We start from the raw sequence: 16,291 nt of genomic DNA, 5'->3' as shown, positions 1-16,291 counted from the left end.
CAAGGACACTGAGGATATCTCCTGCTGGAGGGATCAAAGGCCTTGGAAGTTTCATGAAAACATCAATGTCAAGGCTAAAGAAAACTTGGGAAATGAAGTGCAAAGCTCTCCAGGTCTCAGAAGAGAGACCTGTACAAGCAACAGTTATTGGATGCAGTGGATTCCCCTTAGGAAAAGGGATTTATTCCTGCCTTCAAGCACATCAGCCCAACAGCTTCCCTACAGCCTTCCAGAAGGGCTCAGCCCTTTGGCAGCTCAAACCTGGGGAGCACGTGCTGAGCACGCAGTGAACACAAACACAGGCATGACCCAGGTTTCCTTTTCTTTCCTTTTAATATAAACATCCTAGGTACGTTGGGGGTAGGAGCAGCCTAAAGGGAATGTCTTTTGGAATAAAACAGTGACGTGCTTCGGGAATGATGTGCAAAATTGAAACGCCCAAGTAGGGTCAGCTCAGGACTTCCTGGATTCTTCGGTCTTCTTGATTTCCTGCAAGGAGATCAGGAAAGAGACTGAGGATCTGCCACTCTTTGGTTTCACAGGGAAACAACTCCTGGTTTCACAGCTTAGGAGAGCAGGAGTGACCAACAATGCAGAGCAGTTCCATGACATCACAGGACCAAGCCCTGAGTGCACCTTTAGGGACAAGGCAAAGTTTGATGTGGAAGCTCCAGAAACAGGAATCCCCTTCTTTGCTACTCAAGGATGAATGTTTACTTTGCCCAAACTCGGGATTGCGTTGGATTCATTTCCCACTCTTAGGCCACTGATCCATCATCACGTGCACTCAATCTCAGCAGCTCCAAGCAGACCAAGAGTGGGATGAGGTGACATTTCTGTGGCTGCCTGAGAAGACCCTCACCTGCCTGACCCAGGAACAAGGAGGAAAAAAATCCCCAAGGACTCACCTCCAGCAGCACCTCCTTCAATTCAGAATAGGCCTTTTCTAAATCATCATTAATGATGACCAGGTCAAACAGCCCAGGCTCTTTACCTGGGGAAGGAGACGAGGACAGAGTTAGAGGAGAATTTTTCTTCCCTGAGTTCTCATGCACAGAGTCCTGTGGCATTTTAATATTCTTTTTTAGCATTAATATTATTTCAGCTGCTGCTAATGAACTGCTCTGCCAAGCACCCCCAAGGAACTGCAGTGGGAAATGCAGCAGAGATCCAACTCAGCCCATGGCAAGCCCTGCCAGCACTGCTGGAGAGCACAAAGCAGATGTTCCCAGAAAAACCAGCTCCCAGATCACCCAGGCATCCCCTCTCCCTGCACACACCACTCCAAGGACTCACTGAGCTCCAGGTCCACACGGGCTGCAGTCAAACGCTTCTGTAAACTCTCCTCTGTCTCAGTCTTTCGGTCCCGTAGTCGTTTCTCCTAAACCCAAGGACAAGGACATTAAAGAAATGAGTGTCCTGAAAGCTGCAGGCAGAAACCACCCCCACCCTCAGGCCGGTGCTGTCTGTGACCACGGGCACGTGAGAACACCCTGCAAAGGGTGAGGGGCCTCACTTACAGCCCAGTGCAAACCAGTGGCTTAAGATCTCCTACCCAGAGTTCAGGGTCCCAGGTTTCTTTTACCTCCCTCTCATTTATTTATTTTTCCAGGTACTGCTGGAAATGAGATCTCTCTGCTGTGCTCTGGCATCTGGTGCTGCTGGCTTCCTCCTCCACAAACTCAACGAGAAACAGAGCCTGCCTGATGTACTGAGAGCAAGAGGGGAGAATCAGGAGTTGTGCTCATGTGTCCTCATCCCTCTCTGAACCATGACAGTCATTCCACTTCTGCACAAGTCCCACCTCAATCACTTACACAGGGGTAAGACCAGAGGGGCATAGAATTTATGGTGCCGCACAGAACCAGCCTCCCTGGGTTTAATTTTAACTGTGGAGACAAATCTCAGCACAAAATCCTTCTCTCCCCAGCATGAAGCACAATTAACGCGTTTAAAGACTGGCCATGCTGCAATGGAGTCTATAACCAAGGCATGGAAAACATTTGAGGAAGGACTCAACAAAACACAGGAAGATCAATCCCTGCAAGCCTGGGGAGCTGGGTTGGGCAGAGATATTCTTGGGAATGTCCTCCCCACCTAGTGCAGGGCCCTGAGGAAGAGAGAGGTGTCTGAGGAAGGGGAGCCCTGCGGCTGCAGAGCCGGACGCTGATTACCTCTAACTGCTAACGGCAAAGCAAGGCGGGCGCTCACCAGGATCTCAATGGACGGCGGCTGCACCGAGATGTAGATGGGGTTCAGCTCCGTCTTCTTGATGTTCTTCACGCCCTGGATGTCGATGTCGAGGACACAGATCTGGTTCTGGGCCTGCACGGCCTGCACAGCTCCTTTACTGGGGACACAGCACACAGGGAAGGGGTCAGAGCGCCCGGGGGGTTGGGGTGTCCCCATCCAGCAGTGGGAGAACCTCACAGGGCTCCCCGGTGCCCGGAGAGGACAGAGCCTGCTCTGCTCTCGGTGAAGAGTTTCTCCAGGTGTCACTGCTCTGGGTGGAGCAGGGAGCTGCTGTCTCCTGTTAGAGAGGCTGGCAAAGCTCTCTTCTGCTGGAAGGTGTGGGAATGGATCAGGTGTGACTATCCCACAGGATGGGTGGGATGTCCACAAACTCCCGCCTTGGCAGAGCTTCACCAGCTAGATGGAAGTTTCCTGCTCATGGCAGGAGATTGGAACTCAATGATCTTAAAGATCCCTTCCAACCCAAACCATCCTGGGATTCTGTGACAAACATGGAGACAACCTTCACCCAAGAGCAAAACCACTGAGAACTCCACTTCTCCAGAGATCCACATGCTCTCCTGGATGCAGGATGGACATGGATGCTCCATCAAGTCACAAGATGCACTTAATTCTCCACTTAATTTTTTCTAGTGGTGCCATTTTTACATTTAAAATTTTTAAATTTTTCTAGTGGTGCCATTTATATGCTGTAAAGACAATTTCTCTTCACCAATGTGGGGAATTGCCTCAAGCCTTTTAATCATTTATTATTATTCACTGATGAGAGTTAGGGAGCAGAAAGGATTGGTGAGAACTTCAACTAAGCATGAGGGACTCCCCATTTTGTCCCACATCTGAGCAGGAACATCCTCAGGGGCTTGGAGAGGTTCTGTATTTATTTTCTAGAACCCCAGAACAGTTTGGATTGGCAAGGATCTTCAGCACCATCTAATTCCAGCCACTCTGGCACAGGCAGGGACACCTGACCCACCTTGTCCCGTACATATTCCCAGAGAATTCCGCGTGCTCGATAAATTCACCAGCATCAATTTCCTTCTGCATTTCCTCTCTGGTCACAAAGTGATAATCTGGAGAAGGGAAAATGGGAAAAATGGGCAGAAATTAACTTTTGATCAAAATGACACCCCATGGGTTTTGGGGAGAGAAGACACTTAGAATCTGCTTTAGGCAATGCTGGCAGATTGCAGAGATTCGCTTCCTACTTCCACACCAGTGGTCCAAACACCTGCTCAAAATATTCTGGAGTTTTCTGTGTGGCCAAAAATGCTGCTCTACCCAATTTTTTATATCCTTTCCCCATTCCTGGTGCAGTGGGAACTTCTCCCCCCTTGCCTACAGGTGTGGGACACATTACAGCAGGAATGGTAAGGCTTTTCATTTGAAAGGATTTCTCATTAAAGATCAGAATGGGATGAGAGAAGGGAGATAAAAGGGAACATCAAAACCAAACTAATTAAAAAGGAATATTTCTCTATCTTCTGTTGAAATTCCTTCCTTTCACTTCAGAGAGAAAACTGCCATTGGAAATTAAGAGCAAACGTCATTGATTGTTCTTAAATATGCACATGCATGAGAAAACAGCTGGACACAAGCTATTAATACAGCCAAAACCACCTCAGCAGCAGCTGCACTTCCCAAAGCAGTGTCCATTGGAGATATCTCCCCAAAACTACCTGGAACTCTGGAAAATCAAATCACCCAACACACAAGTTCAGAGCACAGTACCTAAAATGAGAGCCCAGCTTTGAAAACCTGAATTATTTGGAGAGCCCAATGAGACAGACCCAACTGCAACAGGCTCACCTTTGCCATTCACTTCTCCAGGTCTTGGCTGCCTTGTGGTATCTGCAGGGAAAAAAAAGAAAAAAACACATTGTAAATTCTGTACATCACCCACGGGTGTTTCAGGATCAAAGAAATGCCAAGGTCTGAGTGGCACGTGGATCTCCAGGAAAAAATCTCTACCAAGAGGCAGTTTGGGAAAAATAAGGTTTAGTTTGGAGTGAGATGAGAGATTCAGTTGAATCAGGAGTGTAGAATCACACACACACAAAAAAAAAGATAAAGTATTTTTCTCCTCCCACAGCATTATATTTTTATACATCCAGTATTTGCTCTTTCATGGTGGAGAGAATCCAGATCTCAAATCACAGATTTTACTTGCAGTAGGCAAAATGTTGGGATATTAAAACACATTTTGGTAAACACCTTTCAAAGCTCCATGGAAAAATCAAATGGCTTTTGAAGCAGAAATGTGGGGGGGATTCTGTCACTTTTAGAGTCAAGAATCACCCAGAAGGTTCTTGTTTCCTCTCTGAGTTGTGTTTAGAGATGTGGGGCATCACCAGACCTGTGGAAAGCTGCTACTCCAGACCAATCCTAGACTTGCCACTCAATACCAAGAGTAAAAGGTGCTATGAATTATTTAAACATCCCCAAGAGCCCACAGGCAGACTGGGACACAGAAAAACCATGAAAAAGCATTATCTGGGGTATAAAGAGAGGCTCTGAGCTGGCACTCCTGAGCTCCTCCACAGCCCATCCCTGGATACTCACGGGAGACGCTGAAGCCGAAGATGTTCTCATAATCTTTGAGCAGTTTCTTTAACAAAGTGCTTTTCCCTGCACCCGATGGGCCACTCAGAACCACTGGCCTTGGTCCCTGCATGACTGGGGAGACACAGAAAAATGTGTCTGGTTAGAAACACCCATGGAAACACAGCTGTGGATTCCCAGGGGTGCTCAGTCCCTCAAAACAGCACCATTCCTTCACCCTTGGAAAATTTCTGCAGGAAAACCTGAAAAGATGCAAAATCACAAGCCTAGAGCTGATAGAAAGTACTGGGAGTGCAGAAACACTTCTTAAGAGACTGAGGTTAAGCTCATAGGATGTAACCCAAAAGAGGAGGAAACTGGGATTTAACTGCCACTAAACTGGGGTGATTCAAGCCAGCTGTTTTCCATCACAGCTGGGCTTCACTGGGACCCAAATCCTAAGGAAAACTCTGTCTAAAAGGAACAAAATGCTATTTGTGCCTGGTGGCATTTGGAATCATGGGACAGAGGTACAGCAGCCCCAGCCCCTTCCCTCTGACAGGGAGAAAGGAGCTTCAAGGAGAGTTTGCAGATAAGACTTTGCACCACCAACCCCCAAACCCTTGCAAAGGGTCTGAATACAGGTGCAATCACTGCCATGAACATGCTCAGGGGTTTATTCCTGTTTCCTGAAGCACCAACTCCATCTGCAGGTGCTTCACAGCAAGACAGGAAAGAGATCCCAAAGATCAGCTCCTGGTACAGGTGAAAAAAAGGCAGCCTGAGGCCGCACAGAGCTTGCAGCAGTTGTTTCTTCAGCCAGAAAGACAGAAAAGTGTTTTCATGTTGCTGTGTCTCTGGAGAGGAAGAAAGGTTAATTATCCACATGGGAAAAAGAAGAAACGCTGCGTAAAGGTGCAGGGGGTACCACTGGGGAACCTCATCTATCAGCAGCTTCCAAACCAGAAGTGATGGTGAGAGTGACAAATCAAACAAGTTCTTCCTATTTAAAAACAGTTACTTTCAGCAAGCAGTAAAATCTCTGGAAAAGCATTTTTTCAGCCTCCCGGGCTGGGTGTGGCGTGGGGAGCCACCAGCCAAGAGGCAGATAATGCCTTTCCATTTTAAATTAGCTCATAGCAATGTCACCCTGACCTTACACATCACTTTTCAAACAGCCTTAAGCCAAATGCTGTCTCACCAGAGCGGCCGCGGGCTAATCCCGCCGGGCTCCCTCTCCCTGACCCCGCCTGCGTGAGCGGGACGCCTCCTTAGCCCTAAATCCCTCCTCCCCCGGGCAGCACGACAGCCGGGAGAATTACACAACTTTTCCCTCTGCTCCCTGAGGATACTTGTCTGACCGCAGTTCATCCCAGGCTGCGCCAAGGGACGGGATATTAATACACAAAGGCTAAGGCGGTGCCAACAGCGGCAACGTGGGCGGTGAAAACACCCACGGGCAAGAATCATCCATAAGGAAATTCCATTATTCCTTCTTTTTCCTTTGCTGAGGCCTCAGGGATCCAACAGATGAAATCTTGTGAGGATCAATCTCATCAGCACATTGCCAGATTAGGCTCCATCATCCCAAAACCAGAACTCTAGGAAGTCCTTTGGGGGCATTCCTACCATTCCCCTGGTCCTTAAACTCCCATAATTTCCAAAACACACAGGTTTTGCCTAAATGTTCAATACACCAGAGAAATGCTACTCAGTGCTTGCAGCAATGGAGCAGAACACTCCCTGAGGAATTATCCAAAATTTCCCTCTCCCCTGTCCCTCACAGTTCTCTCCCACAGAATTCTATCAGGTAATCCCTAAGCATTCCTTGGGAAACTCTCCACACAAATTCACCCCTTTCAGACATCCCAATGTGCTTCACAACACGTCTGCCCCCAAACAATGCTCCTTCATCACACACCAGCTTCCTCAAGCACCCCAAAACCCCACAAGTGACATTGGGATACAGCCTGGATTTCCAGATGTTCCAGACTCCCTTCCAGGATCCAGCTGAGCCAGAACTGTGCTGGATTTGTGCACAAATCCCAGTCCCAGATCCCAAACAGAAGGAAAAAGCTTTCCCCTCTTCTCCCTCAAAATTTCATCTTCCCCTCAGCAAACACCACTAGGAATTTAAAGCCGCCCAAATCACTTCCAATCATTTCATTCAAGCCCAAACAAACTGGGAAGAGAAGCAGGCCCCAATACATCCTTACCTTTTCCTTGTGCTCCCTTCCAGCCAAGGAAAGCAGTGCAGCCCCTGGCAGCAGCACAGGCTCCTGGTGACAGAGCTGGGCTATTTGTGAGCTCCTAAAGCCTTAATTAATGAGCCACAGTTTGAAGATGGCCAATGAGAACAATCCTGCTGAGCTTTAATCTCCCCTCGAGGTTCCTCCTCCACTCTCTGCTCTCCTGGCTGGCAAAGCTGTATCCAACAGCCCCAAAATGCTGAGGGGTGCCAGCCCTTGCTGGTCTGGAATCATGGAGAACAGCAAGGCTGTCCCTGCAGTCACCAAAGGCTCAGGGATTTTGTCTGTGTGGAAGCCTGGAATGGTTTCTGTTGGAAGGGACCTCCTGACTCCAAACCCCTGCCATGGACAATTTCCACTAGACCAGGCTGCTCCAAGCTCCATCCAACCTGGAACACTTCCAGGCACTTTCCTTCTGCAGGAACATGCCTCTTCCTCTGGATCAAATGCACAGCTTCACCTCAGGCCCAGGACCACAAAGGCAACAGGAAAACTCCTTCTCCTGCTCACAGACCCAAACCACTTCCACAGTGGGACCCTCTCCTTTACTTCACTCCCTTTTCTTTCCCCAAAATACTCATAACTAAGAGAAAAGACACCTGGGTTGTGATCACGTCTCACTTCTTTCAAAACAGCTAAAAATAAACCTAAAGACTTGCAGGTGTTTCCTCCTGCCTCCCTCGTGAATCCCTTCTCTTGCTGGAGATCTGCAGAGGAAAAGAGAGGGAACAAAAGCCATTTCCACTCCCAGATAATGGAGCTGGGCTCTCACACGAAGAAAGATGGCAAACTGGGAATTTCATAGAATTCCAGAAAAGTTTGGTTGGAAGTGATCTTAAAGCTCATCTCATTCCACCCCTGCTGTGGGCAGGGACACCTCCCACTATCCCAGGCTGCTCCAAGCCCTGTCCAACCTGGCCTTGGGCACTTCCAGGGATGGAGCATCCCTGGGCAATCCCAGGATGTCCCTGCCCTCGTTCCCTGCGCCCCCAACCCTGCCAAACAGCTCCTCCCCCCACCCCCCCACAGGTAAAGCAACAAACAAACCCCAAAAGCCCAGATCTGGTGGATGTGGGGCTTTTCTCTCTCTCCTGTTTGGTTCCAGGAATGCATCGGTGAATCACATTTCCAAGCTGCCTGCAGCAGGAGTGTCACAAGGATGTGTTTATTTTAGGCAGAAGCTCAGATTTTTTTCCCCCCTTTTGTCAGATTTTGGCATTTTCAGAGCAGCCAATCTGCAAATATCCAGAACAGAGGTTTTCCTAAAAATGGGTTGGGATCCAGCTTAATCCACCAAAACCACTGCAGATGGTTGATCAGCAAGAAAATAGCCCAACAAATTATAAATATTAATTATCTCCCACACCTGGGACTGAGGACAGCCACATAAACCCCTCTGGGCTGCAAAAAGATGAGGTGGCCACAGGAGGATGTCCCCAAGGCAAGGAATGGTTCCTGGTCTGCTCGTGCTGTTAATTCACCCTGGATTTTACCTCGTAGGTGGCAACATAACCAGGGAAGCAAAGGACAGACATCACAAGAGTTAAACAAATTAAAACTGATTAGCAGAGAGGCTTTACAGGGAAGGCAAAGCCCCCTTATGAAGAAGAAAAGAAGATTAAAGCACAGTTTCCCTGGAGCCTTGAGAAAGGTCTCCTAAATTAGGATTATAATCCCACCCCTATTTTTAGCAGGTTTGTTATAAAGGTGCCACCCCCACCTTTCTAAGATTTGGGACAGGTTCCAAAAAGGGAGAGAGCTCCTGCTGTGACAGACAGGGAATTATCTGCAGCACAGGAGCAGGGAGGTTCCAACCTTCCAACTTTCCCCATCCTGGGATTCTGAGGTGGAGAGCATCCCACAGCAGTACAGGGCTGGAACTCAGCCACCTTTTTCCTGGAAATAATTACCTAAAAAGCACTAATTAGCCTCTCCACTGGCTGCACTCCTGGCTTGCAGGGAGCAGTGATGCTGCAGATGGAACACAAACCACTTGCTCAAGGTGACTGCAGAAATCAGAGAGGTCCAAACCAGTTATATCCCAGACCATGTCCTCCTGTAAACCAGACCAGTTCAACCCACCAGTAGGATAAAACCAGTTTACCCACCTGGGAAAACCTCTACAGAGGTGAAGCTCACACAGGTGTGGTTTTGCCATCCACTTGCCCACATGTGTTTGTTTTCAGATACCTGAAGGATGCTTATCCCTAAACCTCTCTTACCTCACCGTACCCCACGGTGCCCACAAACCCCACCTGATTCCACATCCCTGTCTGGCTTATCCAAGCAGGGACACCTTGGAGCCACCCTGGAGCAGCTCAGCGATGGGGACCCAGTGCGGATGCTGGGAAGGGGACACAGCCAGCCTGGGGACAGCCCTGTGGGGCTGTGACCTGTCCCAACCCCCTCAGCCATCCCACATGGATAACACAGGACATGCAGGATGCAGCGGATCAGTGGGAGCTCAGCCTCCCAGGGGCCAGGTGTCAGCCCCCTCATCCAGGGGGTCCCGTGGGGGATCAGTACCTCCAGGTCGGCACCTCAGTGTCCCGGGACACCCCAGCCGAGGGACTGAGGATCCCCATGAGGCACTCAACAGCTGGGGCCAGCTGGGACCCCTTAGCTCAGGGCTCCTATGAGGGGCTGAGGGCCCCCAGTGCAGGACCCTGTGACCCGCTGAGCATCGTGGGGCCTGCTGGAGCCCCCCAGCCCAAGGCCTTTGTGAGGGGCTGAGCACCGCAAAGCCAGCCAGGACTCCTCAATCCAGGGCCCCCAGAGGGGCTGAGCACCCCGGGACCCCTCAGCAGAGGAGCCCCACGAGGAGCCCGGCACCCCAGGGCAGGTTGGGTCCCCTCAGCCAAGGGCCCTTGTAAGGGGCTGAGAACCCCGGAGCCGGCCAGGACTCCTCATTCCAGGCCCCCCGTGAGGGGCTGAACGCCCCGAGGCCCCTCAGCCGAGGACCCCCGTGAGTGACCGAGCTCCTTGGGCTGGTTAGACCCCCTCTGTCCACGACCCTTGAGAAGGTTTCGGCACCCCGCGGCCGGCTGTGCCGCTCAGCATGCGGTCCCCGTGAGGGTGTGAGCCCCGCGCCCCATCCCCGCTCACCCGCCCGGGCGATCCCCGCCCCGCGCATCCGCCCGAGGATCATGAGGGGACGGGGGGGGGGGCGGTCCCGGCAGCCCCCGCGCGCGCCCGCCGCCACCGCCGCGCGCCCTGACGTCACTGTGGGGGCGGGGCCCTGGGGTGTGCGCGGTCACGTGAGTGCGGAGCGGCGGGACGGACCACGCAGAGGGCCGGGCGGGGGGGGGTGAGCGCGGCTGCGGCGCCTCGGATGAACCATGATCGTGGAGGGGGGGGGGGAAGCACCGGCAGGGCCGTGATTGTGGAGGGGGAGTTGGGGGAGAACGGAGGGGGCAGCATGGGCTAAAACATGGCGGGGCGGAGGGAGGGCGGTGTTGGGCCGAACCACGATGGGATGGCGGGAGCCATAGTGGGGCTGAACCATGGGTGGAGAGAGGTGGGAGGGCTGAACCAAGGAGGGTGTGGGGGGAAGCATCATTGGACCGGTGGTGGGCTGAACCATGACGGGGAGAGGGGGGAGCTATCATGGAACTGACCCACGGCTGGGCAGGGGGAGACGTGTTTGAGCTGAACCATTGCGGGAATGGGGGGGAACCATAGTGGGGCCGAACCATGGCGAGGGCGGGGGAGACATAGGGCTGAACCATTGAGGGGGCGGGGGGGGAGCCAATATGGAACCCGACCGTGGCAGGAGCTGTCACGGGCTGCTCCGTGCTGCAGCGGGGATTTGGAAGCTTCACAGTGATGGAGACACGGCCATGTCGCCCCACAGCCACACCAGGACCTTTCTTTACCCTCATAGTATCCCTAGGCTGTGTCATTGCTCCGTTTGCTGGAGCTGGGCTGAGATGGCGAGCCGGGCGCTGAGGTGAGCACCGAGTGCCTGTGAGGCAGCGCTGGGAGCGGCCTGCTGGAGTTGGTGTCACCCTCACGCTGAGCCCGCTCCTCTCCCGTCAGTGCCCTGCGCCTCACGGCCGCGTCCCGGCCGCCGCTCGCTGCCTGTGTCCGCAACAACTCCAACCGCGCCGCCATCTCCCACCTGCACCGGCAGCTCTACGGCCGCCTCTACCCCGTGCTGCTGGTCAGCACCGACGGCTCCACCGTCCGCCTCCGCTACCGCGAGCCCAAGAGGATCCTCATGGTACGGGCACAGAGCGAGGCCTGGCAGCCTCGGGCGGTGTCCCAGGGGTCTGGTGCCTTGTCCCAGGGCTTCGCGCCGTGTCCTGGGAGCTCATGGCTGTCCCTGGGGATCCTCACACCGTGTCCCTGGGGTGTCACACCATGTCCCTGGGGATCCTCACACCGTGTCCCTGGGGATCCTCACACCGTGTCCCTGGGGTGTCATGCCCGTCTCCCTGGGGATCCTCACACCGTGTCCCTGGGGTGTCACATCGTGTCCCTGGGGATCCTCACACCGTGTCCCTGGGGATCCTCACACCGTGTCCCTGGGGTGTGGGGAACCTCACACCGTGTCCCTGGGGATCCTCACACCGTGTCCCTGGGGTGTCACACCGTGTCCCCGCGGTCTCATGCCCGTGTCCCCCGTGTCCCCAGATGCCCCTGGACAGCAGCACGCTGCCCGAAGCCGAGCGCAAGGCTCGTCTGCGCCGGCACTTCCCCAGCAAGCTTAAGGCCAAGGAGGAGGAAACCTTCGAGGGCATCGACCTGGACACCTACAAGAAGTTCTGGAAGAAGTGAAGTGCTAAAACCAGAAATGTATAAATCCATAAATAAATACATATAAGTACAGCCGTGTGTCGGCGGTGCGGCTCTGCGGGGTTCCCCCCGCGCTGGCGGCGCGGTGGTACCGCCCGTCTCATCACTCCCCCCTCCGGCGGTGCCCGCGGTGGTAGCGGCGGGGCGGGCGCGCGCTCGGCGGCCGGAGGTGCGTGAGGGGAGCGGGGGCGGCTTTGGGGATTGGGGATTTTGGGATTTGGGGGCTCCAGGTGTGACCCCGCGGGTCGGGTTCACCCGATCCTCGCACTCCCCAACCCGGAGGGTCCGGGGCCGCCCCGAGCTGCTTTCACAAGCCTCGGGGACGGGCAAACTCCCACCTCAGGCCCTGCAGCGTCCAGGTCCCGCAACTTCCCCCGGCCCTGAACCCCTTCCCAGACCCTGGAACGCTCCCCCAGGTAATGTCCCACCCCGGGCCGTGCAGCCTCTTCTCGGGCTGTACCACCTTTCCTCCAGGCCGTGTAATGCCCTCCCCAGGCCATGACCCCCCCTTCCAGCTCTCATCCCATCCAGGCTGTGAACCCTCTCCTAGACCCTGAAACCCCCCAGGCCCCGAACCCTCCCTCTTGAAGCCCAGAACGCCCATGCGGGCATTGAACCCCTCCATCAACCCTGGAACCTCCTCCCACACCTAAACCTTCCCACTTCGAGTCCTGGACTCTCCCCCCACAGGCTGTGAATCCCCCTCGCTCTGCAACCCCTTCCCAGACCCTGAAACCCCCAAGCTGTGGCTGCCCCACTGCTGGCCCTAAACCCTGCTTGAGTCTCTGAACCTCCCCCAGACTCTGAACCCCCAAGGCCATGAACCCCCTCGAGGCTGCCCTAAGCCCCCCTTCTCACCCAGCAACCTCCCCCCAGGCTGGGACCCTCCCCAAGGCATTCACCCCCTCTTACCTCCTCCTCATAATCCCCCCTTCCAGCCTGTAACACCCCCACAAAGGGTTTTTGGTTACTCCACTGACCCCTGGGGGGGCAAATTTGCTTCCCTGTACCTTCAGGAGCCCCCCCAGAGCTGCATGGAGGATCTGGAGTGGGTAAACCCAGGGCTGCTGTCTTTGCAGGTCACCAGAATCCCCCCGAATTTGCCGTGGGGTGTGGTGCCATGTTCGGCTCTTCCCGGGGCGGGGTCCGGGGGGGCCAGGACCAGTTCAGCTGGGAGGATGTCAAGACGGACAAACAGCGTGAGAATTACCTGGGTAAGGGCTGGTCCTGCTCAGATCCCCTGCCCCACCCTCCCTGTCCCCTCTGCCACGGTTTTGGGGTGCCATGGTGTTGAGGGGGGTCATTGTTTCCCCGCAGGGAACTCCCTGATGGCACCGGTGGGGCGGTGGCAGAAGGGCAAGGACCTGACCTGGTATGCCAAGGGCAAGAAGGACACGGCTCCCTCGTTATCCCGGGAGGAAGAGCTGGCTGCTGTCCGCCTGGCCGAGCAGGAGGCCATGATGGCAGCACTGTGAGTCCACACCCCACAAAAACCCCCAAAAAACAGGAGGGGTGTGTGTGTCCCCTCACATATCACCTGTTCTTGTTCTTATAGGGGCTACAAGAACTTGAAGAGGCAGCCCACGGGCCTCAGCAAAGAGGTAAGAGGGGCGCCACAGTCCCAGCAGTGTCCCCTGGGCTGTAATTTTGGGGACACACACAGGACACTGTCCCCCCTCCCCACAGGACCTGGCTGAGGTGTGCAAGAGGGACGGCGCCGAGCGGGACGACAAGGACGTGGATCGGGTGGTGGGTTTGGGCAGCTCCAGGTAAGGAGAAGGCAAGATCCCATACCAATTTCAGAACAATTTGTTTGATTTCAGTGTTTTTTATGGTTTTTTGTGTGGTTTCTCTGCAGTGGCAGTGCTGGCCGGGTGATGCTTTCCAAGGAGGACAGAGAGGCAGCCAAGATGGGGCTCTCGGTCTTCACGGTACGGTGCCAGTCACGTTGTCCTTGGAAGGTTCAAAAATAGATGGAAAAAGGCAAAAAGCAGTGCCCCACACTTGGAATATTTTATTTTAAAACCCATCTGGATATTGTAGCACATAGATCTGCAGGATGTGTCCTCTTGGCATGGAGCTCATTTTGGGGCTTTGATTTGTGAGCAGCTCCTAAGTGTACTCTAATTTTTCCCAAATGTAATTTATTTTTTTTTTCCAGGTTTAAATTTTAAAGGGAGAAAACTCCCTTTGTTTTGTAATTACAAACCATGGCCTTGTGGATTCACTCTGTCTTTTTCCCTCTCTCCAACCCTAGCACCAGAAAGTCTCCAGCAGCCCAGAGATACCTGTCTCCAAGAAGAAGCAGGAAAAGGAGGAGAAGGTGGAGGAGAAACGGTGAGGATTTTTCCCATTTTGGTGGGAAATCACCAGAAATGCCCTGGCTTTTCTGGGAAATGTTTTACAAAATGTTTCCATGGCTCTGTTTGGCACTGGGCTTGTTTTGCATCTCTCTGAATCATCCACAAAAGCATCTGTGGGCTTCTCTTTGGCAAAGGAGGGATGTGGTGGGATGTGCCTGGAAAAAGGGATGGGGATGAGTTTTTGGAGCCAGAGGGATGCACAGTGCAGGGATTCTCATTGCTTGATCTGTTCCCTGCAGACCTGAGAGCAGCAAAAAATCCAAAAAGGAGAAAAAGAAGGAGAAAAAGAACAAGAAAAAGAAGAAACATAAGAAGGAGAAGAAGAAGGACAAAGACAAGCATTCCAAGAAGGATGCTGTCCCATCATCCTCCGATTCTTCCCCAGATCGGGATAAGAGGTAGCTGGGATGGGATGAGGCATCATCAGTGGAAATCAGGAGGAAGGATTCAGGAGAGCCACCTGGTCATGGCTTGCATCAGGCTGCCCCACTGGCATTTCCTGGCTTTCCAAAACCCCTTTTTCACCCGCAGAATCAACTTGTTGGCGTTCCCACTACCCCTGCTGTCACTTCCCCCCTGTCCCCGCAGGCACCACCGCAGGAAAGCGCAGCAGCACTCGGAGGCGCCGCGGCACGGCAGCCGGCGGCGGCAGGACACGGAATCCTCGGCGAGCAGCGGCAACTGCGGCCGGGGCCCCGCCCGCCGGCGCAGCCGGAGCAGGGACGGCCGGGGCCGCCACCCGTCCCCGCGGAGAAAGGGCAGGAAAAGGAGCAGGTCCCGCTCCCCCCCGGCCCGCGGGGTGCGGCAGCGCCACGACACCGACTCGGAGGACTGAGAGGGAGCCTGGGGTTGTTTCAGGGAGATCTTCCAGAGATTTATATTTTTTAAGGTGATTAAATTAAAAACGCCGCAGCCCCGCGGGCGCAGGGGCAGAGTCTGGCAAAGGGCATTAAGGTTTTGGTGCCAGCAGCCCTTTCCCTGCCCGCCCAGGGGCAGCACCAGCGGGTGTGGGGGCAGCAGGGCCCGGGCACCCTTCTCCTCACTCCCTAAAATCCATCTGGGCAGGATTGAGCACGGAGGATGCTCTGGGTGGGGAGTGGTGCTGGGGTGGTTCTGGCTGTGGTGCTGAAAATGCTGCGGATACCTCGTGTTCATGTACAGAGACTTTGGAAGAGATGATTATTATTATTATTATTACTATTATTATTATGGGGTTTTGTCTTATTTCCATGCCCTTGAGTGCTTGCCAGTACAGTGGCTGAAGAGTTTCTTTCCTTAAAAATTCCCTAAACTTATGAGCTGCATGGATGGAGGCTTAAAGCTCATCTAGTTCCAGTTCCCCTGGGCCAGGTTGCTCCAAGCCCTGTCCAGCCTGGCCTTGGACACCTAAACAATTCCTGTCTTATGAGGAGAAAGTGGATGGGACCAGGGCCCCTGGCCACATCCACCCACCCCAAGGAGCAGCAAACTCCATTCCCATACAGGATTCAAACCCTCAGCACATGATTATTTATGTTCTTGGCATACTGAAAGAGGGGAATTTTACATCAATAAATAGAAATATTGATCTGAATGGAAAGGGGGTGTCCCAGGCAGCTCCAGAGCATCACTGGCTGTGGCGTGGCCGTGCCAAGCACAAGGGCCTCATTTGTGTAATTAATGATGCAATTGAAGACAGGGAGGGTTTGTGTGTCTTGGTGGACAAAAGCCCAGTGGGACCGTGCTCAGGAGCTGACAAAGCCCTTCTGTCCCAACCCGAGCAGAGGGAGATGCTGTGGGGCCGTCACAGCCTTCGGTGATCCCCACCCCAGGATGATTTTTGGGGTTGACAGGCTCTTGGCACGAGGGCTGTTCCTCGTGCTCTGAGCAGCTGCAGCTCCAGATCCATTCCAGGGATGCCCTGAGCCCATGCACTCCCTGGCCAGGGGCTCTGCCTCTGCTCACCGGGCTGAGCTCGGATTTTGGGATCCAAGCTGTGGCTGGAGCCCGCTGGGAACATCCCAGAGCAGGACTGTGCCTAATGGGAACTGGGAACAGGTTGAAAAGGGAGCCAGGGGATAGTGAAAACAGCACAGCAAGCTGAGAAAAATT

At 53.7% G+C, this 16,291-nt stretch overlaps 3 protein-coding genes across 6 annotated transcripts; 2 read left to right on the top strand and 1 right to left on the bottom strand.

Moving 5' to 3' along the window:
- Window positions 1-325: 325 nt before the first annotated feature.
- GUK1 (guanylate kinase 1) lies at window positions 326-10,264 on the bottom strand. Of its 2 annotated transcripts, none has more exons than XM_058830298.1 (8): window positions 10,146-10,264; window positions 4,813-4,926; window positions 4,060-4,101; window positions 3,227-3,323; window positions 2,212-2,350; window positions 1,297-1,381; window positions 909-994; window positions 326-489 (listed from the first exon to the last, which is right to left on the bottom strand). In XM_058830298.1, the coding sequence occupies exons 1-8, from the start codon at window positions 10,186-10,188 to the stop codon at window positions 454-456; spliced, it is 642 nt and encodes a 213-aa protein (XP_058686281.1). In that variant the 5' UTR covers window positions 10,189-10,264; the 3' UTR covers window positions 326-453. The 2 variants fall into 2 exon arrangements, 1 of the variants encoding a protein (XP_058686281.1); XR_009276727.1 differs by lacking the exon at window positions 326-489 and adding an exon at window positions 1,586-1,711 and having other exon boundaries at window positions 908-994.
- MRPL55 (mitochondrial ribosomal protein L55) lies at window positions 10,250-11,870 on the top strand. Of its 2 annotated transcripts, XM_058830301.1 has the most exons (4): window positions 10,250-10,297; window positions 10,894-10,989; window positions 11,079-11,262; window positions 11,676-11,870. In XM_058830301.1, exons 2-4 carry the CDS (start codon window positions 10,970-10,972, stop codon window positions 11,817-11,819), a joined length of 348 nt encoding a protein of 115 aa, XP_058686284.1. In that variant the 5' UTR covers window positions 10,250-10,297; window positions 10,894-10,969; the 3' UTR covers window positions 11,820-11,870. The 2 variants fall into 2 exon arrangements, with proteins under 2 accessions (XP_058686284.1, XP_058686283.1); XM_058830300.1 differs by lacking the exon at window positions 10,250-10,297 and having other exon boundaries at window positions 10,873-10,989.
- Window positions 11,871-11,889: 19 nt separating this feature from the next.
- Window positions 11,890-15,394, top strand: C2H1orf35 (chromosome 2 C1orf35 homolog). Of its 2 annotated transcripts, none has more exons than XM_058830296.1 (9): window positions 11,890-12,006; window positions 12,917-13,051; window positions 13,155-13,308; window positions 13,393-13,438; window positions 13,524-13,606; window positions 13,696-13,768; window positions 14,095-14,174; window positions 14,440-14,598; window positions 14,789-15,394. In XM_058830296.1, exons 2-9 carry the CDS (start codon window positions 12,958-12,960, stop codon window positions 15,033-15,035), a joined length of 936 nt encoding a protein of 311 aa, XP_058686279.1. In that variant the 5' UTR covers window positions 11,890-12,006; window positions 12,917-12,957; the 3' UTR covers window positions 15,036-15,394. The 2 variants fall into 2 exon arrangements, with proteins under 2 accessions (XP_058686279.1, XP_058686280.1); XM_058830297.1 differs by lacking the exon at window positions 11,890-12,006 and adding an exon at window positions 12,014-12,253.
- The last annotated feature ends 897 nt before the right edge of the window (window positions 15,395-16,291 follow it).

Source organism: Poecile atricapillus, chromosome 2 (assembly GCF_030490865.1).
Source record: "Poecile atricapillus isolate bPoeAtr1 chromosome 2, bPoeAtr1.hap1, whole genome shotgun sequence".
NCBI lineage: Eukaryota > Metazoa > Chordata > Aves > Passeriformes > Paridae > Poecile > Poecile atricapillus.
The sequence above is the reverse complement of the archived record's forward strand: the minus strand, read 5'-3'. Positions and strand labels throughout refer to the sequence as shown.

Excerpts from the sequence above, each read along its gene's own strand:
- GUK1 (XM_058830298.1), bottom strand. The coding sequence starts at position 10,188 with ATGATCCTCGGGCGGATGCGCGGGGCGGGGATCGCCCGGGCGG. Across the intron at positions 4,102-4,812 it reads CTTCGGCTTCAGCGTCTCCC|ATACCACAAGGCAGCCAAGA; the intron begins GTGAGTATCCAG and ends TTTTCCCTGCAG. Across the intron at positions 490-908 it reads TGAAGGAGGTGCTGCTGGAG|GAAATCAAGAAGACCGAAGA; the intron begins GTGAGTCCTTGG and ends ATCTCCTTGCAG.
- MRPL55 (XM_058830300.1), top strand. The coding sequence starts at position 10,880 with ATGTCGCCCCACAGCCACACCAGGACCTTTCTTTACCCTCATAGTATC. Across the intron at positions 10,990-11,078 it reads ATGGCGAGCCGGGCGCTGAG|TGCCCTGCGCCTCACGGCCG; the intron begins GTGAGCACCGAG and ends CTCTCCCGTCAG. Across the intron at positions 11,263-11,675 it reads AGCCCAAGAGGATCCTCATG|ATGCCCCTGGACAGCAGCAC; the intron begins GTACGGGCACAG and ends CCGTGTCCCCAG.
- C2H1orf35 (XM_058830296.1), top strand. The coding sequence starts at position 12,958 with ATGTTCGGCTCTTCCCGGGGCGGGGTCCGGGGGGGCCAGGACCAGTTC. Across the intron at positions 13,439-13,523 it reads CCACGGGCCTCAGCAAAGAG|GACCTGGCTGAGGTGTGCAA; the intron begins GTAAGAGGGGCG and ends CCCTCCCCACAG. Across the intron at positions 13,607-13,695 it reads GTGGGTTTGGGCAGCTCCAG|TGGCAGTGCTGGCCGGGTGA; the intron begins GTAAGGAGAAGG and ends GTTTCTCTGCAG.